We start from the raw sequence: 22502 nt of genomic DNA, 5'->3' as shown, positions 1-22502 counted from the left end.
ACACTGTGTATCTCAAGCATTACTGCTGCTTGAGATGCACACCTTGGAGAATCAAGTAACCAATACCAGACCACTGCTCAGACTCCTCCAACTATCACATCAACACTGAGGAAACCCAGATCTCCCCAGCAGGTATCTTTTTTAAAGGACTGACTTACATGGAAGCCTCATAAACCTAACACTTCTGAGGAATATGCTGGAGACCAACAATAAAGAGGAGATGGGCATTCTGTCTGGAGTCCTTTGGAAACTGAATGGCTTGGGTGTTCAATAGAACACCCCAAAGAGAGTAAAAAGAATTCCCTTGAAGAAAGATTAACTGGCTGTGTTTTTCTCTAGGATATTTTAAATAGTCTGTTTCATGTTGAACATTCTAATGAAGATGAGGTACTTGAAAACAAAGCAGCTGCTAAGACATTTGAAACTACTGGACTCCTTGGAGTTCAGCATAAATTTTTGCTCTGTCAACTTTCATATCCTCTAACACCAAATTTATTTCCAACTCCCTCATTTAACATTCAGGAAAACCAAGGACTGTTATCTTATCTCCTCTTAGTTTAATAATGAACACATGACACTTAATTCTAGTTGAATAATATTCCAAATCCTTCATAAGGTTCCAGATTCATCCTTGTTATTAAATATTCAACAGTAGTATGTTAACTTTGGCAACCACCAAGCCTTGCTAAAAGTCAAAAATAGTACCATTTCCTATTTATTCAAAGTAATATTCTGACCAGGTAGTACTAAGCAAAATAGATAAACTGGCCTGTCCCATCTCTATCTAGTCCTCAGTTACCGTCTGAAAAACGCTGCACACCAATCTGTTAAACATTGACAGTCAAGCCTACAACAATCATGCCTCGTCCAAAGCAAACTCCTCCAGGAGAGAAATCCCTGAGTGTGCTCAGGTCAGAATTTAATCCAGTAACACTAAATGCTATTAGCTTCTCGTTGCTAGCCTATACTCTACAGCATAAATTTCTTGAGTACAGGGACCCACCCTAGTCATGTTCTTAACACAATCTCCTTGTTCCACACTACTACCAAAATAGTCAGCTAGGTAAAGACCCTGTTAAACCTTAGTTAACCAAATATCAGAAAGCAGACACATTGTGGACCCAAGATACTGACAACAGATACAGGTACACAATGAAAACCACATTACACAAGGAGGCATAGAGTGGCCTTGGAGCATAATGCTTTGAGAACTAGGTACAAGTAATGAACTAACTCAGGAAAATGAACATAAATGAAGAATTTGGTATACATACAGGTTATACAGAGATCTTAGTTAAGAACCCCTACCTTCACAACAGCCTAAGATCCCAGTTCTCTTTTGCTCAGAAGACACAGAATATGGATTTCCTTACCGGTACCAGAAATTTCTTGACTTCCTCCATGGCATGGGCCATAAGAGCATAAGCCTCACATGGGGGTCCAAAGACTTCAATGAAGACATGCAGATCCATATTCAAGTGGGCATATTTGGGGTCTCCACCTTTGCGCAGCTCTTCCTCCTATGGAAAAACGCAGAGAAATGTCCTATCACATGGACTAGGGAGAAAACAACACCTTTACTTCTAACCCAAAGGAACAGCAAGAAATAACCCTAATGTCTAAGAAAAACAACAAAGTTTAATTGGTATGAGCTGAGAAGAGTTAAAAAAAAAAAAAAAAAAGAAAGAAAAACAGGAAAGTTTAAGAAAGTAAAACAAGAGGCCAGGTGCAGTGGCTCACATCTGTAATCCCAGCACTTTGGGAGGCCCAGGTGGGCGGATCATGAAGTCAGGAGTTTGAGACCAGCCTGACCAACATGGTAAAACCCCATCTCTACTAAAAATACAAAAATTAGCCAGGTGTTGTGGGACGCGCTTATTATCCCAGATACTCAGGAGGCCGAGGCAGGAGAATTGCTTGAATCCAGGAGGTGGAGGTTGCAGTGAGCCGAGATTGCACCACTTCACTCCAGCCAGGGCAACAGAGCAAGACTCCGTCTCAAAAAAAAAAAAAAAAAAAAAAAAAGAGTAAAACAAGCTCTGAAAGTAAAATAAGCTCTGAAGAATAGTAATTTGCACAACCTGCTAAACGTGCACGTGGTCTGCTGCTAACAGTTAATTGCTGTCTTAAATCACTGAGCTATCCACTGGAGCTCTTATTAAAAGCATAAAGAAGAAAAACTTAATTCTAGTCTCTATTAAGATAATAGCTGTTTGCTGTTTTAAATCTCAGGTAGAGCTGTTAATCACCACCAGCTCTGCTTATCTGCTTATATGGTCTAGGGAGTGTTAAGGAAAGAAAGAAGTCAGGACAGAGAGAATAAAAGCTCATGTAAATCTCATTAGCTAGAACAACATACTTCAGCCCTAACGATATTCATCTAGTTAGGAACGACTTGATGAATATAGTTAGTGTCCATTAGGCTACATAAAAGGAGGGTTGAAAGAACAGGTTTTCAGACTGTAGCAGGCGTATGTCATCTAGTAAGGTGACCCTGGAAGGCTAAGACTATTCTGTTTTGGTGAGAAGTTTCTTGGCATTTACAGAGTACAAAGCATATGTGGCTATGGCATGGGGAAAAAAAAGACGCATTAGATTCTGCAGTCAGGATTACTCATGGTTCCTTTTGGAATACATTATTTTAGTGAGCCTCACATTTCAGCTGGCTGTAAAATAAAACCAACTAATCCTCAAACTCATCTGCTCTCACAACACTATTGTTCTCATTCTTCCAGGTTACAAGAAAGGGGGTGTGCTGTTTGCATTTTAGTGTCTTTTGTCTGCTTAGACTAAGTTTTAGTATATCCAGCTCCCCTTTGAAGTTTTGAAGTTTTTCACAGTTAATCCTACCAATGTGCAAGATGCTACTACTGTTTCCATTACTATGCAGTCAAAAGTCCAAAAGAAAACTATCACTAGGGCACACCTAGGCTCTTCCAGGGTTGCCAAGCAAGTAAATTAACTTGGTGTACAATCTCTTGCATCCAATGCAAACTTAAAGGAGCTACATTCTGTACATATACAAAATTCTTGCTTCCATAAGGCATCCATACTGGATTCTGGGCAAGTAGAAGGCATTAGGATGTCCTCTTGCCTCACTAATGTGAGCTTACCTTGGCTTTGTCTCTCATTGAGCCCTTTCCCAACACAGAGATCTTTGCACCAGTCTCTTCCTGCAGTCTTTTGATTGTATTCCCTTGCGGTCCAAGAATCTTCCCCACAAAATTGAACTGACAGAAAATAAAGGATTTCTAAATATACTTGCTACTATATAAAAACATTTCCACATAAATTACCTCATTTGATTTTAAACAACCCTGCAAAGGCAGAGTATTACCATTCTCATTTTACTGAAGGAAACTGGAGCCATATTAATAAAGCGAATTAGCTTAAGGTTATGAAACTAGAAAGTGGCAGTTCCTAGATTTGAATTCAGCTTTTCTGATGTATTCCGGTGCTCTTCCATAGTACACTAAGACCTTTACTATTTTATTTTTTACTTTATTTTGAGACAGGCTCTCACTCTGTTGCCCAGATCAAAGTATAATGACACAATCACAGCTCACTACAGCCTTGACTTCCTGGGCTCAAGGGATCCTCCTGCCTCAGCCTCCAGAGTAGCTGGGACTACAGGTGCATACCACCACATCAGGCTAATTTTTGTATTTTTTTGTAGAGATGAGGTTTCACTATGTTGCTCAAGCTGTAACTGAACTTCTGGGCTCAAGTGATCTGCCTGCATTGGCCTCCCAAAGTGCTGGCATTACAGGCATGAACCACTGTGCCTGGTCTAGCACTTAACATACATTAACATTTTTAAGGCAGTGACCTCAGAAGAGACTATATAGCACCCTTTGATAGCACGCTTGATAAACTAAATGTAACTAATTGCTTTCCTTAAAAAAGGAAGAAAAAAAGCATTTACTTCAAAGTAAACTTTTAGTAAGAAATAAAATTAACTTCATCCATTGAGGATTTGTGTTATATTTCCTTTTATTTAGATTTCGGATTAGTCTGTTGACAGAGAGCAACTCTTCAGGTTTTAATTTTTTTCTTTGAACTTGGAGTCTGAACAATCATTTGAGAAGTAAATTTTTTGACAATAAAAAGATGATTATATTTCCTTCCTGGCTACAGCTATGTTATTAGTTAAGGACTTAGATATTTCAATTGCCACAAACAGGTACTGCAACCATGAAAGAGAAGCTTCACAGGCTGAAGTTTCTAAAGCATCACAATCCCGAGGAGTCTTTATTACAGCCCGTGACTCTCTCATAACTATAAAGATAACTCAAAGATGTAAGGTACTCTCTGCCTTACCTTGGGATACTGCTTGACAGGTATCAGCACTCGTTCTTTCAGTTTCATGTTCTTATGAGAAAATAAATCCAAGTAATTCTCCTCGTCATCCTTTTTTGAGTCTCCTTTCTGAATCTTTTCAATTTCTGAATAGGAAAAACAATTTATTTTTGCTCTGGTAAATAAATGCAAATTGTGAAGTCTGTTTAAAGCAATAACATGGAGTACCATACAGTGAGGCCAAATAGTTCACATGAATGCGCCAATTTCAGAAGGAAACTAGCTGAAGGCACTGAAGTTACATGACGTTGACTAGAAAACCCAAAGCCTGCATCTAATAAAAGCAGTGGGCTCTTCCACCCTCACTTCGAAGCCTTGACAATGGAGACATTTAAATGTTTCTTAAATCAATTTAACAAAATTAATTGGGTAAGATGGGGAAAAAAATAGAGAAACAAAAAATCAAAACCTACATGAAGACAAAGTATAATCTTACCTAGATTAAAAAAGTCAATAATCTAAACATACAATGTATAATTCCATTAAATTCCATGTGACATTTGTGCTCTAGATAGTAGTCCTTAAGAGTCTGAAAGACCTTGTTCTTACTCTGCTACTTACTAGTCATGTGATCTAAGACAAGCTAATAAAATAACATGTAGATATGCCTAATTAAAGCAAATTTTTCTAATATACAGTCACCATTATCTAGCCCAAATTCAGCCAATGCCTAAATGATACAAAAAAATGCACCAGGTACTTTTTTTGTTGCGACAAGAGTTTCACTCTTGTTGCCCAGGCTGGAGTGCGATGGCACGATCTCGGCTCACCACAACCTCCGCTTCCTGGGTTCAAGCAACTCTCCTGCCTCAGCTTCCTGAGTAGCTGGGGCATGTGCCACCATGCCTGACTAATTTTGTATTTTTAGTAGAAACAGGGTTTCTCCATGTTGGTCAGGCTGGTCTTGAACTCCCAATCTCAGGTGATCCGCCCACTTCAGCCTCCCAAAGTGTTGGGATTACGGGCATGAGCCACTGTGCCTGGCCACCAGATACTTTTAAAAACTATTTTATTGAGGTATAACTGACACGTAAAAAGCTGTACATAATTAATGTATACAATGATGAGTGTGGAAATAAGTATACACCCAATGAAACCATCACCACCATCATGGCCACAGACAAATCCATTATCACCCAAAAGTACTTTCAATTCACAGGTTAATACAGTTTTATTAGATAAAAACTTGGCATATAAAAAGATTTCTTATCATTAAGGAACTTCATTCACTGAGTGACTGCAAGCGTTTGAGTGCTTCCTATGGCATGAGGAGGCAAATGAAGGGAGAACTATAATAGGTACAATCATTAACCACTGTGGAGGACTTACTAAGAGCGAGGCATCTATCTTGCAAAGCACAGGCACAGGAGATACAACAGAGTGAGTTAGGTCTGTCTTCACTGTTTATATACTGGAGTTCCCAGATTATAGGGGTTGCAATGAAGTATACAGTTGAGTGCTATCACAGGAGTTCTAATGGAGATGAGGGCAGAGTGCCCAACTGAAAGCTTATGTGGTCCACTGAGAATAGTTAAAAAAAAAAATTATAATCCCTAAAATCTGTGGAACATTCTAAACATCAGAGAATATACTGTAACAGAATATTACATAGTATTCCCATCTTCTGTAATTTTAAGACAGAGGTTCTCAAAATGGTTCATGCATCAGAATCACCTAGAAGAGGGCTTACTAGATTGCTGGGCCCCAAACCCAGTGTGGGATTTGTGTTAAAAATTTGCATTTCCAACAAGTTCCCAGGTGATGCTGATATTGCTGGTCCAGAAACTATACTTTGAAATCCATTGGCTTCAAGTATTTCTGCTCTCTGGAACCTCCGCCTCCCAGGTTCAAGTGATTCTCCTGCCTCAACTTTCTGAGTAACTGAGACTACAGGCATGCACCATCACAGCTGGCTAATTTTTTTTTTTTTCAGTAAAGATTGGGTTTCACCATTGGCCTCAAGGAGGCCAGGCTGGTCTCAAACTCCTGACCTCAGGTGAGCCACCCGCCTTGGCCTCTCAAAGTGCTGGGATTACAGGCGTGAGCCACTGCATCTACCTAACAGTTTTTAAAATAAATGTTTTTTGAAAAAACGAAAAAAAAGAAAAAGTTTTGAGAGATCCAACTGTGAAATATATAGATGAAGGAAAGTAGCTTTGAATCTGACAGGCTTTATGGAATTTAGAATTTCACACTGAAGTCTTGTTTGTTAAAATGCCAAACTTCAGATGCTATACTACACCATTAACAGCACATACTCACTGGCTTTCTGCCAATTAAAATTGCTGACAAATTGTAAATATCCTTAATTAAAACCTTTACTCCTATGAGAAAAGCTGTAAATGGCAGTATTCTTCATAATCCTATGTTTCACTGCCTCATATAGAAAACAAACACGACCTCACAATTAACGGACTAATGCTTCATTCAACAGTACTTGTGAGGGTAACCCTAACCTTTACTGTTTGGGAGCAGATCCCAACTTCTACCCCTTTTCCCCTACTGCTATTAACTTCTGATCACTCTTTTTGAGCCTACTGTACCTGACTACACTACTTCCTAAATTCTCAGACTGGAAAGCTTAGGCACTCAATTCTCAAAGTCCTAGATGAACAAAGATGTCACAATTCTAATCTGAGAACATCACCACGGAACTTTTAAGAATGTGGAACAGGCTAGGAACAGTGGCTCACATGTGTAATCCCAGCACTTTGGGAGGTCGAGGCCGGCAGATCACCTGCAGTCAGGAGTTTGAGACCAGCCTGGGCAACATGGTGAAACCCTATCTCCACTAAAAATATAAAAATTAGCCAGTCGTGGTGGTGCGCACCTGTAATCCCAGCTACTGGGAAGGCTGAAACACATGAATCGCTTGAACCCAGGTGGTGGAGGTTGCAGTGAGCTGAGATTGCGCCATTGCGCTCCAGCCTGGGCAACAGAGCAAGACTCTGTCACACACACACACAAAACAATGTGAAACAAATTATATACTTCGTTTTATCTATGTCGCTTTGTGCTTCCTAGGGCTACCATCTAGGTCAGACCTTTCAGCTGTGTTTTATACCACTTTGCAGAAACCTTGGTCAGTGCAAGACTCAAAGTTTGTTAATCTGTTATACTCCTACAAGAAAGTATGTTTATATGCAACGTAATGCACTCTGTGAATTTAAGGTCTTTCATTTTCTCTTTTTATTTCTTAAAGACCAGTGTGATAGTATAAGGCCTTTCTATAACATTAATTCTTCTATTTTTTGAACTAGTCAGATCTTAGAATCCTTTTGTCCAACTATTTCACAACTTTTTAAAGAATAGCAGTGGCCAGGCATGGTGGCTCACATCTGTAATCTCAGCATTTGGGGAAGCTAAGGCAGGAGGATCACTGGAGCCCAGGAGTTTGTGACCAGATTGAGCAACACAGTGAGACCCCCTTCTCTACAAAAAATAACAAATTAGTCGGCCATGGTGGTATGTGTCTGTGGTCCCAGCTACTTGGGATACTGAGTCAGGAGGATGAGGACTTGGAGGCTGTAGTGAGCCATGATTATGCCACTGAACTCCAGCCTGGGTAACAGAGTAAGACCATCCAAAAAAAAGAAAAGAAAAGCATTTTTAGATAATAGAGAAGGATCATTTAAATAAAACAGAGAGTTGAAAAGATAATCAGAATTTTAACCTAGAAAGCAAAAGACTGGTTGGGCACAGTGACACATGTGCTTGCAATCCCAGTGCTTTGGGAGGCTGAGGCAGGATGATTCTTTTGGAGCTTGAGACAAGCCTGAGCAACACAGTCAGACCCTGTCTCTACCAAAAAAAGAAAATGTTTTGGGGAATGGGAGGGAAGAGGAGGGAGGGAGAAATGAGGGAGAGGGACAGGTGGAGGGAGGGAGAGGGAGGAGGGAGAAGGCAGGAGCGAAATGAAGGGAAGAGATGGAAAAGAGAGAGGGAAGAAAAGCAAGCAAGCAGACTGAGAAGCTACTTGAGCTTTCGAGAAGGGTGGAGGGAGCTGGGAGCTGTGGCTCATGACTATAATCCCAGCCCTTTGGGAGGATGAGGTGGGTGGATCACCTGAGCTCAGGAGTTCGAGACCAGCCTGATCAATATGGCGAAACCCCGTATCTACTAAAAGTACAAAAATGAGCTGGGCGTGGTGGTGTGCGCCTGAAGTCCCAACTACTCAGAAGGCTGAGGCAGGAGAACTAACTGCTTGAACCCAGGAGGTGAAGATCACAGTGAGCTGAAATCACAACATTGCACTCCAGCCTGGGTAACAAAGTGAGACTCCCTCTCAAAAAAAAAAAAATAAAGAGGTGGAGGAACTGAATTTATATATATATATTTATGTATTTCTTATTGAGACAGGGTCTCACCTTGTCACCCAATCTGGAGTGACTGGAACAATCATGGCTCACTGCAGTCTCAACCTCCTGGGTTCAGGCGATCCTCCCACCTCAGCCCTCCTCCCCGAGTAGCTGGGACCATAGGCGTGTGCCACCATACCTGGCTAGTTCTTTTTTTTGTAGAGATGGGATCTCCCTATTTTCGCCAGGCTGGTCTTGAACTCCTGGGCTTAAGCCATCCTTCCACTTCTGCTTCCCAAAGTGCTGGGATTATAGGCGTGACCTATACATAGCCCCCCTACCTTTTTTTTTTTTTTTTTTAAAGAGATGGGTTCTCTACTGCCCAGCTAAAGTACAGTGGCGCCATCATAGTTCACTGCAGCCTCGAACTCCTGAGCTCAAGGGAACCACCCACCTTAGCCTCCCCAGTAGCTAGGACCACAGGTGCGTGCCATCTTACCCAGCTGGGGCTAAATATTTATTTGATGCCTACTATAGATCAGACAGTACAGAACGATTACTTCATTAATCTTCAAAAATAACTCAGTGAACTGAGTTACTTACACCTGAGGAAATGAAAACTCAAAGACGTTAAATAACTATCTCTAGGTCATAAAATTGTTAAAGTAACAGAATAAGAATTAAAATCCCAGGTCTGGCTGGGCACAGGGGCTCATGCCTCTAATACGAGAACTTTGTAAGGCCAAGGTGGGAGGACTGCTTGAGCCCAGGATCTTGGGACCTGCCTGGGCAACAGAGTGAGACCCTATCTTTACTAAAATTTAAAAATAAATAAATAAATAAATAAAATTAACTCACTACGGTGGTACACACCTGCTGTCCCAGTTATTAGAGAGAGAGGCTGAGGCAGAAAGATCACTTGAGCCCAGGAGCTGAAGGCTGCGGTGAGCTATAATGGCGTCACTGCACTCTACCCTGGGTGACAGAGAGACCCTGCCTCTAAAAAAAATTTAAATAAAAAAAATTTTTTTAATCCCCCAAACCTAGCCTTCAGGCCTTCTCTGACCTTTTTTTTTTTTTTTTGTAAACTTTTCCAACTCTGTCACCCAGGCGGGAGGGCAGTGGTGCCATCTCAGCTCACTGCAACCTCTACCTCCCGGGTTCAAGCAATTTTCCCTGCCTTAGCCTCTGGAATAGTTGGGATTACTGCCACAATGTCCGGCTTGGCTAATTTTTTAGTTTTAGTAGAGACGGGGTTTCACAATGTTGGCCAGGCTGGTCTTGAACTCCTGATCTCAGGTGATCTGCCCACCTCGGCCTCCCAAAGTGCTGAGATTACAGGTGTGAGCCACTGTGCCAGGCCATTCATGCTATTTTATATTGCCTCTTGATGGATGAGTGTCTGTGAGAAGCACACTTTACACAAGAAAGAGCTGATTTTTATAAAATGTGGAAAGTACAATTTATACCCTCAGACTCTGGCATACAGCCTAAAGGTAATGAAAGGGCTTTACGAATATCTCAGATGTTCAGTTGCCTGATGATCTTTCCTTCTTTTTTTTTTTTTGAGACGGAGTTTCACTCTTGTTATCCAGGCTGGAGTGCAATGGCGCAATCTCGGCTCACCGCAACCTCCTCCTCCTGGGTTTAAGCAATTCTCCCGCCTCAGCCTCCCAAGTAGCTGGGATTACAGGCACACGCCACCATGCCCAGCTAATTTTTTTGTGTTTTTATTAGAGACAGGGTTTTACCATGTTGACCAGGATGGTCTCGATCTCTTGACCTAGTGATCCACCCGCCTCGGCCTCCCAAAGTGCTGGGATTACAGGCTTGAGCCACCACGCCCGGCCTCTTTTTTTTTATTTTTATTTTAATATTTTTTTTTCTTTTTTATAGACGGGGTTTCACCATGTTGGTCAGGCTGGTCTTGAACTCCCGACCTCAGGTGATCCGCCCGCCTTGGCCTCCAAAGTGCTTGGATTACAGGCGTGAGCCTCCACGCCCGGCCCCTTCTTTTTCTTTTTCAACTCTGTATTTTTCTCCTTGCCCTTGCTTTCCCTGGAGAGCTAGAGTAGACTGAAACAGGAAGAAAAAAAATCGAGGAGCTTCCTAAAAATGGCTTAACCTCAGGCAGAAGTACTTTCTAGACAACCCTTTTGGAACTGACTCCTTTAAATCATCTTTGCTTGGGTCTCTGGAGATCCTGGATGTCCCAAGAGCCAAAGAAAACAAAGCTAAGGTATAAACAACACAAGAGATGACCCATTTGTTTCCTGGCCAGACACTTAGAATAATCATATCTTCTATCCAATGCCTTCTATGTGTCAGGAATTTTGTATTTATCATTTCACTTTGTCTTTTTAACCACTATTATCTTCATTTGACAGATGAAGAAACCTGGGCTCAGAAAAGATATAACTTGTCCAAGATCTCAAAACTAATTAGTGACATAGCAGATATTTAAACCCAAGTCACTACTTATACCAAAGAGAGTAAATTCAATTAACCTTGACAGTTCCTTCATCTTTTACTATAACTTAACCTTCCCCAGCCCCTACTTTTTTTTTTTTTGTAGACTGTATCCCAACCAGATTATAAGCTTCCATGTTTCTTAGAGGAAAAAACATGGGTTTTGAAGCTAGACAAAATGGGTCTGATTCCCAGCCCTCCTATATGCTTGGTATAGGACTTCAGGTGCTCAATTTTTACATTCCAGGACAGTAGAAAACTCTGTCATATCAACTATGGTCTCCCAAATCTTTCCCTTAGTACACAATTTAGAGCGTAGAGCTTTGCATCTTTGAAAAAAATTTTTTTAACGTTAAGGCAATTGTAGATTTATATGCAGTTGTAAGAAATAACAGCGATCCTATATACTTCACCCGGTTTTCCCCATAACATCTTGCATATCTACATCACAATCAGAAATTAACATTAAAAGAAATAAAATTTGTTGTACAGTCTGAAAAATGCAGAACTGACAATTTGTTGACTTTATTCAGATTTCACCAGCTTTACATGCCCTTGTTTGCTTAGTTCTATGCAATTTAATCAGATTCATGTGACCACCACGGTCAAGATACAGAACAATTCCATCATGAGGATCCTTACCTTACCCTCTGATAGCCAGTCACCTTCTTCCCTCATCCCTTACCATTGGAAACAACCACCAACCTGTTCTTCATCTCCACTATTGTTTCTTCAAGAATGTTATATTAATGAAATCATATAGTATATAACCTTTTGAGATTAGCTTTTTTCACTCAGCTTAATTCTCTTGTGATCAATCAAATTGCTGCATTTATCAAGAGTTCATTTTTTTTTAAACTACAGAGTACTGTTCCATGGTATGGGTGTACCAGTTTATTTGCCTATTGGAGGCATTTGGTCTGTTTCCAGTTTTTGGCCATTATGAATAAAGCTGCCATGAACAGTCATGTACAGGTTTTGTGTTGACTTGAGTTTTAATTTCCCTGAAACACCAAGAATGTAACTGGTGAACTGAATGGTAAGCACATTTATTTATTTTTTTTAGACAGGGAGTCACTATTGCCCAGGCTGGAGTGCAGTTGTACGATCCCAGCTCAAGGTAGCCTTGACCTGGGTTCTAGCAATTCTTCCACCTCAGCCTAAGACCAATCTCCTGAGCTCAAGCGATCCTTCTGCCTTAGGCTCCAGAGTAGCTGGGATTACAGGTGTGTACTGCCATTCTCAGCTAATTTTTAAACTTCCTGTAAAGACAAGATCTCACTAGGGCTGAAGCAATCCTCCCACCTTGGCCTCCCAAAGTTCTGGGATTACAGTTATGAGGCACCAAGCCCAGCCAATAAGCACATTTAGTTTTGTAAAACAAAAGTTAAAACCTTCATTATCACAGAAAAATGCATACTTAATGACATTCTGCTTAATCTTGATAGGCTTTGTTTTATAGAAATAGTATTATACTGTAGTCTTATGGGACATACTTTCTTCATATAACATTAGTTTTGGTGATTTCTCCATGTTGTTGCCTGTAGCTGTAGATTATCCATTTTCACTGTTATATAAATCTTTTTTCTTTTTTTTTTTATTGAGACAGAGCTTCACTTGTTGTCCAGGCAGGAGTGCAATGGTTCGATCTACACTCACTGCAACCTCTGCCTCCTAAGTAGCTGAGATTACAGGCACCCACCACCACGTCCAGCTGATTTTTGTATTTTTAGTAGAGACAGGGTTTCGTCATGTTGGTCAGGCTGGTCTCGAACCCCTGATCTCAGGTGATCCACCTGCCTCAGACTCCCAAAATGCTGGTATTACAGGCATGAGCCACCATGCCCAGACAAATATTTTCTGTTGTAAATCTATCACATTATCCAATGGATGGTGAAACAAGCTGCAACATTTTGTAAACATGGCACACCATTTTATGAATCAGGTGCTCATATGCAAGTTTCTTTGAGCACATTCCTAGGAAAGGTGTTGCTGAGTTTTAAGGAATCTGAATGTTCAGCTTTCAGATGAAATACCAAACTGTTATCCAAAAGGTGATTGTATAATTCACACTTCCACCAGCAATGTGTAACAATTCCTTCTAATTCATATTCTCTCAAGTCCTACCTCTTGACTCAATTTTTGTCAAGGTACCACGTTTGCATTATTTTCCTCCCTCTAAAAGAAACTTTTTTTACACAACTTCAACTCTTAGCTACTTTATATTCAACTTGTCAAGCTGAAAAAAATAAATCCAGTTGGAAACAGTTTGGAAAATGCAAAAGTCCAGCAGGTTAAGAGTACTGTCCTCTTTATAATGTTAGTTTCCCCTCCTCTGCAAGGACAGGCATAAGATAGCTAGGAGGATAAATACGGTGACCATATAATGAGTAGCATACCTCATGGTATATGTTACATGCTCTACAAAGGTTAAATATTGTTATTGTTGTTGCTTATGATTACTCACATACATTTTTAATTAATTTTTATTGCTTATCCCAAGGCATTTTATGTTATTCTAAGAATGAGGGGCCGGGAACAGCCACAAAATGAATGAGGTCATTTTGCCAATTCTTTTCTAACTAGCTATACTGCTTGCTATACTAATCAGAAACCTAGCAATTTGAACATCTTTTTTTCTTCTTCTTTTTTTTTTTTTTAAGAGACGGAGTTTCACTATGTTGGTCAGGCTAGTCTTGAACTCCTGACCTCAGGTGATCCACCTGCCTCAGCCTCCCAAAGTGCTGGGATTACAGGTGTGAGCCACCGCACCTGTCTTTTTTTTTTTTTGAGACGGAGTTTTGCTCTGGTTGCCCAAGCCAGAGTGTAATGGCATGATCTCAGCTCACTGCAACCTCCGCCTTTCTGGTTCAAACAATTCTCCTGCCTTAGCCTCCAAGAGTAGCTGGGATTGCAGGCATGCACCACCATGCGTGGTTTATTTTGTATTTTTAGTAGAGACAGGGTTTCTCCATGTTGGTCAGGCTGGTCTTGAACTCCCAACATCAGGTGATCCACCCACTTCGGCCTCCCAAAGTACTGGGATTCCAGGTGTGGGCCACTGTTGCCGGCCAATTTGTACATTTTTATCTAAATCAGCCACACCCCTGAAGACTTTCCTAGGTGAACAATCACGATGCTGCAAATAGTGGCATACTTTGTGCCTTTTTTTCCTAATATTTGTATTTGGTTGAATTTCCAGATTTTTTTTTTTCTTTTTTGGATCTTTGTCTCTAGAGATACTTTCCAGTTTTTTTGGGGGGGGTGGGGGGGACGGAGTCTCACTGTTGCCCAGGCTGGAGTACAGTGACATAATATCAGCTCACTGCAGCCTCCACCTCCCAGGTTCCAGCAATTTCTCCTGCCTCAACCTCCCAGGTACCTAGGATTATAGACAAGTGCCACTATGCCCAGCTAAGTTTTATATTTTTAGTAGAGACAGGGTTTTGCCATGTTGGCCTGGCTGGTTTCGAACTCCTGAACTCAAATGATCCACCCATCTCAGACTCCCAAAGTGCTAGGATTACAGGCATGAGTAAGGCCAGGCCTTTTCAGTTTTAATAGCAGGTTTTGCTAGCCCTATAGAATGAACTGGGAAGGTCTCGATATATTTCTATAGAGCACTGCAAATAAAGGAATTAACTATTTTGAAGTTTCAACAGGCTTTGTAAAATATTCTCCACTGTATGCTTCTGAAGGATGGATTTCTGAGTATCCTTTCAAGATCTTTTGCAGACTGCTAATCTATTCAAACGTTTATTCTTGAGTAATTTATACTAACTTATATTTTCCTAATTGTAGAAAGCAGAAAAAGAACACTGACATATATAACAATTTTATAGTATATATTAACATAATAAGGTAAATTATTTCTCTTCCAGAAAACAAACATGGATGATTGAATCCTTATGTCTGCAAATACATTCAATTGTCAACACACCTGAATATCAATCTGGCTAATATAGAAATCTATATTCAAAATATTTATCCCTCAAAATTTTGTCTTTTTTTTTGAGATGGAGTTTTGCTTCTTTGCCCAGACTGGAGTGCAATGGCGTGATCTTGGCTCACTGGAACCTCCGCCTCCCACGTTCAAGTGATTCTCCTGCCTCAGCCTCCCCAGTACCTGGGATTACAGGCGTGTGCTAACACAACCCACTAATTTTTATATTTTTAATAGAGACGGGGGTTTCACCATGTGGGCCAGGCTGGTCTCAAACTCCCAACCTCAAGTGATCCACCTGTCTCAGCCTCCCAAAGTGTCAGAATTATAGGCGTGAGCCACCATGTCTGCTGTCATCATTTTTTCATCACTCCCATCTTCAATGAAGACAAATATGTATTCTTTCATGAAATATTTAGTAGGAGGCCACTCTGCACAGCACTCTTCAAGGCACCAGAGATACAGTGGTAAACAAAGCAGACAAAAGATTCCTGCTCTCTGGTGGAGCTGACATTGTAGCCATGAAGGAGAATGGGTGATCAACAAACAAATACTGTACATAATCACTATATATAGTGCAACAGATGCTGATAAGTCCAAAGTAAAGTAAACCCAGGAAAGGAAGAGGGGAGCTGTGTGGGTGGTATAGGAAGAGTGCTCAGGGTCTTAGGGTACTTTATGGGGAATGGGCAAGTTACAGTTTCCAAGCAGCAGACTCTGCTCTCTGGTTTCCTTCTTCTGCATCTCATCATCTTCACCACCCTGTTAACACTGTGATACTTTCAAACAGACTTTTTTTTTTTGGTCACCTATTATCCCAGATAGACTTTAATATTTTGTCCAATTATAGCTAATTTTTAAAGTACAATTTGCAGCAGGCACTATGGTGAGGGAAGTGGGGAGGTGTGTAGATTGACCAAAAATCCTGGTTATGCTGCTTACTAATTTTGTTATCTTAGGCAAATCATTAATCTCTGGGTGCCTTGGTTTTGTCATCTGTAAAAATGAGAATAAAAGCAAGTTCTCATTTCATTTCATTTTAAAGGTTAAATACTTAATGTAGGGCCGGAAGCGGTGGCTCACGCCTGTAATCCCAGCACTTTGGGAGGCCGAGGCAGGTGGATCACGAGGTCAAGAGATCGAGACCATCCTGGTCAACATGGTGAAACCCCGTCTCCATTAAAAATACAAAAAAATTAGCTGGGCACGGTGGCGCGTGCCTGTAATCCCAGCTACTCAGGAGGCTGAGGCAAGAGAATCGCCTGAACCCAGGAGGCGGAGTTTGTGGTGAGCCGAGATCGTGCCATTGCACTCCAGCCTGGGTAACAAGAGCAAAACTCTGTCTCAAAAAAAAAATTTAATGTAAAGTGCTCAGACACCAAACATTAAATATAGCTATATTTTTCTTCCATGTTTTTATTTTATTTTATTTTATTTTTTTGAGATAGGGTTTCACTTTTGTTGCCCAGGTGGTGTGCAATGGTCAGACGTGGGCTCACTGCAACCTCCATTTCCCGGGTTCAAGTGATTCTCTTGCCTCAGCCTCCCAAGTAGCTGGGATTACAGGTGTGTGTCACCATGCCCGGCTCATTTTGTATTTTTAATTTTTAATAGAGATGGGGTTTCACCATGGTGGTCAGGTTGGTCTCAAACTTCTGACCTCAAGTGATCCACCCTCCTCAGCCTCCCCAAGTGAGCTACCGGCGCCTGGCCCTTCCATTTGTTCTTACTAGAACTTAAATATTACTATTCTATCTTCTCAAAGTCTCACTTCTTCACAGTGGGTTGTGACTTCGCTGCAATTCCTTTGCAAGATAATTCAGAAGTACCTTAAAAGCCAGGCTCTGGCAGGGCGTGGTGTCTTACGCCTGTAATCCCAGAACTTTGGGAGGCCAAAGTGGGCGGATCATCTGAGGTCAGGAGTTCGAAACCAGAGTGAGCAAGAGGTGAAACCCCATCTCTACTAAAAATACAAAAATCAGTCAGGCATGGTGGCACTCGCCTGTAATCCCAGCTACTCAGGAGGCTGAGGCAGAAGAATCGCTTGAACCCGAAAGGTGGAGGCTGCAGTGAGGTAAGATAGCGCCACTACATTCCAGCCTGGGTGACAGTGAGACTCTGTCTCAGAAAAAATAAAAAGCCAGGCTCAATATACATTAACACTTATCAATGCCACAAAGAATCCATACATCCCGATTTCATTCTTTCAGTGAACCAACATTACCTCAAACACACTTACCAATTTCAGTTTGGTTTAAAGAAAAAAAAAAAAAATTCATCCAGAAAACAGAAGTTAAAAATAAAGAGCGCTCTCTTAGTTAAGCAGTGAGGGGAGACTGAAAATTACAGGGAACTTTTAAGGGTCAATAGTTTTTGACAGTTATCTTAAAAAAGCATAAAAGATGAACACCACATTGGTAAAGAGCCCTTAACTTACAGTGTTGGGAGACAGAACAAAGGGAGGGAGGTAATATTTTCATAACGAACTGTTCATTATATTAACCTTGCCATAGAGTCCAACCACTCATTCAGTGTTGAATGATGGGAATTTTTACTTGCATACTAAAATTTAAGTATCATAAGAAATATTTATTAAAATAATGTTTTAACTAGAAGTGGAGGTCAGACAGCTTTAGGGAAAAATCAGGGCGACTAGGTGATTGGCCAATGCTGATCAGAAAAAGAGCGCTAATCTACAGAACAAAGACTCATTTCTTTTTCACTACTGAATAAAATATGTAAAACAAAGCAACAAAAAGACCAAGACTTTCAGTACAAGCATCATGCAACTTCTCTCAATTTCTGTCCATCTCGTTGGGAAACGTCATGAGAACTACGCGGCAGTCCCTATCGTCCCATTTCAACGTCTCTAGGGTTATTTCACTCCTTCTTCAATGGTGAACCCACGGTGTAAAATTAAAGACAACCTTCAAGCTCAGTATAGCAATTCTTATTTTATCAGCCTTAGTAGGAAATCTGATTCGAAAACCTCAAGCTCCGATCCCCATAAATCGCTCCTTCCTCCCAGCAACTTAAGCTGCGGTTACCGCTAAGTCCGGCTCGGCCCCAGAGACAGCGACGCGCTGGACAGGGCATTCCAGCCTCACCCCACCTCACCTCGGCCTTTCCTCCCACGGCCCCTCCCCCGTTCTGGCTGTCTTCACCTCCCACACCTCGGTCGAGGGGCTCATTGCCACTCGCGATCAAAAAGGCTTCCCCCTCGGGGAAAGGGGGAAATACAGGTTCATTTCTGGAAGAATCTGCGCGCTCGGAGCGCGGGGCAGCCGCAGGAGGAGGGAGGAGTGAAGAGTCGGGAAAGGGGCGGGGAGCTCAGCACTATCCATCAAGATGTTAGCGCTAGGAGATCGCAAAGTCGCCTTCGGGCCTGCACTGCAGCCTAGAAATTCTCCCTCGCACTCCAGACTGAGGTGGGAATGTGGACTCCAGGGTCCCAAAAACGAAGATGAGACCGGAGCTCCCGACTTCCTCGGTCCCGAGGGGGCGGAAGGCGAGAGGAACAAAGCCAGGGCCACTCATGCCTTGGGATGGCCGGGCGACCCAGAGGGACCCGGGAGGCCCCCTTACCTGCCGTCAGCAGCTGCATGGCGTGAGTGAAGGACGGGTCGAGTGAGTCCTTCTCCGCCATGAGTTCGGGCAGGTACTTGTTCTCCGGCTCCATCTTGACCGAGGCTGTGGCTGAGGGGGGCAGCAGCGGGGTCGGAGCTGGCCCGCCCACTGTCGCGTCGGGACCCGTGGCCGAAGGCGGCAGCAGCGGTGGCGGCTGCGTGGCGGGCGAGGCGCGGGCACCTCCGCGGGATCCCCCTCCGCCTCCCCGGGACCGGTGAGGCAGCGGCGGCTGCCGAGACGGCGTCTGACGCACCGAGGGGTGGGCACCTGAAGGGTCCATGGAGCCGCTGCGGCCCGAGGACCGGCTCATGCGTGCGGCGGGGTCGTCCCGGCGCTGCATCGGGGAGGATGTGCGATCGAAGGAGTGAGAAAGCGACGCGGTAGCGGCGGAGGCCCGGGCGGCGGTTGGCGGGGGTGGGAGAGCGGGAGCGGTAGCGACCGAAGCCGACCCTAGCGACCCAGCGAGAGAGAGCACCGGAAATGAGGCGGCGCGCGTGCGCAGCCAGTCACCGGCACCGCCCTTGGGTTTCTCCGCGGAGAACAAAGTCCCCAGTCCAGCCACGGCGCCTGCGCACCACCGCGGCGTACGAAGAAGTGGCCTCCCGACTCCTGCTTTCCCTCCGCGCCCGCCAGGCCAGAATTTGGCGCGCATGCGCGGGAGGCTGCCGGCTCAGTTCGTTTCCTTTTCCACGTGACTCGGCGCTAGCGGGACACGTGGGTCCTTCCCCTTCTGGTTCAGTGGGCGGAGGGGGCGGGGGCTGTGGAATGTCTTTGTCTACGCGCGGGCCCGCCGAGTGTGGGGCGGGAGACCTGTTACTCGCCGGGCCACGCCCTCCAACGGCCGAAAGGCACGGACATTTTAGTGCGCAATGGGGTGGGGTGGTAAGGCGAGTAGCTTGGGGGCGGTCACTGAAGTGAGAAACTAAAAGGAGACTGCGGTGGGAGACCCAGAAAGGGAAGGGAGAGAGAACTGAGGCTGCCTAGGGAGGAAGAGAGGTGGGGGAGAGACAGAGACTGCACAAGGAGAAAGAAAGACTAAGGGAGAGTCTGACGCAGCAATAGCAGGGGAGATGGGGAAGGGAAACCTGGAGGGAGAAATTGAAGAAGGACGGCTTGGTGGAAACACTAAAAGCAATTGGAGGACTTGACCTAAGAGGGAGGGTTCGGATCAGAGACCTGAAGTCTAGCAAAGAAAAGGGCCCCAGACAGCAGGGAACACGAGAAGTCATTGCTAGTGTTATATATATTTCCAGTATTACATATATTGCAGTCGGTTCTAAAACGGTTGCCATTGCTGGTCAGGGAAATCTTAAAAGAAGCAGCATTTTAGCTCTTTTTACATATTTTACTGCTTTCTGTGACTTAACGTTTTGTTTAGCCGTCATTCTTGCCAGTTAAGTGTTTTTTCCGTCAAAAAGTGGGATAGAGACCAGATCCTTAATCGACGTTGGTTGCATCATTAGGATGGCTCCTTCTACCATTCCAGACTGGCTTAGAGAGACCCTTGCCACTACTCTCAAGGCCAAGGTACATACATAGTGGACAATCTTCAACGGCGTTCTCCACATCCTAGAGTGCTATATGCAAGTGGAGCCTTAGGTTCCTACTTGTCCCATAAACCATCAAAAGCCTAGTGCCTTAATTTTTCCTTCCCTCCACAGATTTTTTTTCTTCTCCCATTTAAAGCACTCGAGACTCCCATCCCTTTTCCTTTTGGATCATTTCTCCTAATGAGCCCACACTTTTCCAAAAGTCTTAGGGGACGGGTGCATTGGCTCATGCCTGTAATCCCAGCACTTTGGGAGGCCTAGGTGGGAGGATTACTTGAGGATAGCAGTTCTAGGCCAGCTTGGACAATATAATGAGACTTCATCTCTACAGTTAAAAAGTTTCAGGCCGGGCGTAGTGGCTCACGCCTGTAGCCCAGCTACTTAGGAGGCTGAGCAGGAGAATTGCTTGAACCCGCAGGCAGAGGTTGCAGTGAGCCTGCGCGACTTCATCTCAAAAAAAAAAAAAAAAAAAAGTTTATTTGGAAGTTGTCTTCTGAGTACCTGGAAACTATTGATTTTTGGATGTGAAACTTAGAACCCTTAAACTAGAGAACATAAAGGCCTTCTTGGGATTAAGGGAGAGGATTTACCAAGTTATCCACAGAAATGAAAACACATATCTATATATATATGTGTGCATATATATATATATATATATCTCCAATGTCTGATGGAGTACTTTGAGGTCCAAAGAATTGACTCTTGTCCTCAGTCAAGTAGGAATAAAAAAACATTTTTGAATAATTGTAATGAATGAAATGTGATAAATGTCAAAAAGACAAAAAGATACTTGAAAATTAAGTGCAGGCCAGGCACAGTTCCCCATGCCTGTAATCCCAAGGCAGGAGGATTGCTTGCATCCTGGAGTTTGAGGCCAGCCTGGGCAACATAGTGAGTCCTCATCTATATAAATAATAACAAAATTAGCTGGGTGTGGTGGCATGCACCTGTTGTAGACTGAGGTGGGACGATTGCTGCTTGAGGCTGTGAGATTGAGGCTGCAGTGAGTCACAATTGCCCCACTATACTCAGCCTGGATAAGAGTGAGACCTTGTCTCAAAATAAAATGAAAGCCAGTGCAGTGGCTCACTCCTGTAATCCCAGCACTTTGGGAGGCCAAGGTGGGCAGATCACCTGTGAGGTCAGGAGTTTGAGACCAGCCTGGCCAATACAGTGCAACTCCATCTCTACTAAAAACACACAAAAAGTTAGCTGAACATGGTGGTGTGTGCCTGTAATGCCAGCTACCTGGGAGGCTGAGGCAGGAGAATCACTTGAACCTGGGAGGTGGAGGTTGCAGTGAGCCGAGATTGTGCCACACTGCACTCCAGCCTGGGTAACAGAGACTTCGTGTCAAAAAGAGAAAAGAAATGTAAAAAATTAAGTGCTATTGGAGTTCAATGCAGAAGATAGATTTTGGCCAAGGGAGATTAAGTTCCAGGCAAAGGGAAGTGCAATAAATGAGCAGAGATGAGAATGTGAGAAATGTGTTCAGGGAATGGGAGTAATCCAGTGTCAAACTCGAAGGAATAGGTGAGTTGAGAGAGCAACTGCATGAAGAGGGGGAAAGGGGCAAGGAGGATTTATAGTTCCCTTGCAACTCATTTCCACTGCTACCCTTGAAGAGCCTGCTTGAGTGGTGATGGTACGAATAGCTGAAGTGTCCTTGCTCTGTAATGAGATGCCCAAATAGAGATCCCTTGAGCTGAGGCTAATAAAACTTTGATAAAGGTGTGTCTGAGAAGGAGCTGAGTAGTGGTGTCTATGGCCCTTCTAGACTAGAATCAACAGCTACTGCATATGTATGTCAAAACATGTTGTAGCCATAGCTATATACAATTTGAAAACACTGGCAACAAAACAAAAAATAACCCTCAGTCCTTCTGGGTGCTTGCCAGACCTCTATTTATTTGCTTTCCCTGAGAGTAAGGCTGAGCGGGAAAGAGATGCGCTCTTCTTCCAGGCGAGAACCCTAAAGGTAATATCAGGCCATGAGTGGTTGAGGTTGCAGTGTATGTACCAACTAAATGATGCAGCAGCCTTCTCTTTTGGGGGCCCTTCTCAGGGGGTAGGGAAGAGTAATTTCTGCCCTGAGAGCCTAGAAGTCTGGAGTTTATTTTGTTTTGACCATATAGTATGCTGTCCCAGGTCCACCTGAAGGTTAACAGCATTGTGAAAAGACTGCCTTTGGAGTGAGGCAGATTCAAACAACCTGGCAATGCCTCATCCTCTCTGTATATTATTTGGAAAACCTCC

At 43.1% G+C, this 22502-nt stretch overlaps 1 protein-coding gene across 3 annotated transcripts in view; it reads right to left on the bottom strand.

The window, feature by feature from the left end:
- KHDRBS1 (KH RNA binding domain containing, signal transduction associated 1) overlaps positions 1-19169 on the bottom strand; it is a 45314-nt gene extending 26145 nt beyond the window's left edge. For all 3 annotated transcript variants that reach the window (XR_004745871.2, XR_621669.3, XM_002750547.5), the window contains exons 1-4: positions 18655-19169; positions 4321-4445; positions 3114-3230; positions 1374-1520 (exon numbers count right to left, since the gene is read on the bottom strand). Coding sequence is in view for 1 of the 3 variants with exons in the window: in XM_002750547.5 (XP_002750593.3) it covers positions 1374-1520; positions 3114-3230; positions 4321-4445; positions 18655-19036 (771 nt within the window). In the remaining 2 variants the exon portion in view is untranslated. The remainder of the gene's footprint in view (positions 1-1373; positions 1521-3113; positions 3231-4320; positions 4446-18654) is intronic.
- Positions 19170-22502: the final 3333 nt, after the last annotated feature.

The sequence above is a fragment of the Callithrix jacchus genome, chromosome 7, assembly GCF_049354715.1.
Source record: "Callithrix jacchus isolate 240 chromosome 7, calJac240_pri, whole genome shotgun sequence".
Lineage (NCBI taxonomy): Eukaryota > Metazoa > Chordata > Mammalia > Primates > Cebidae > Callithrix > Callithrix jacchus.
This window is presented reverse-complemented; position numbering and strand designations above follow the sequence as displayed.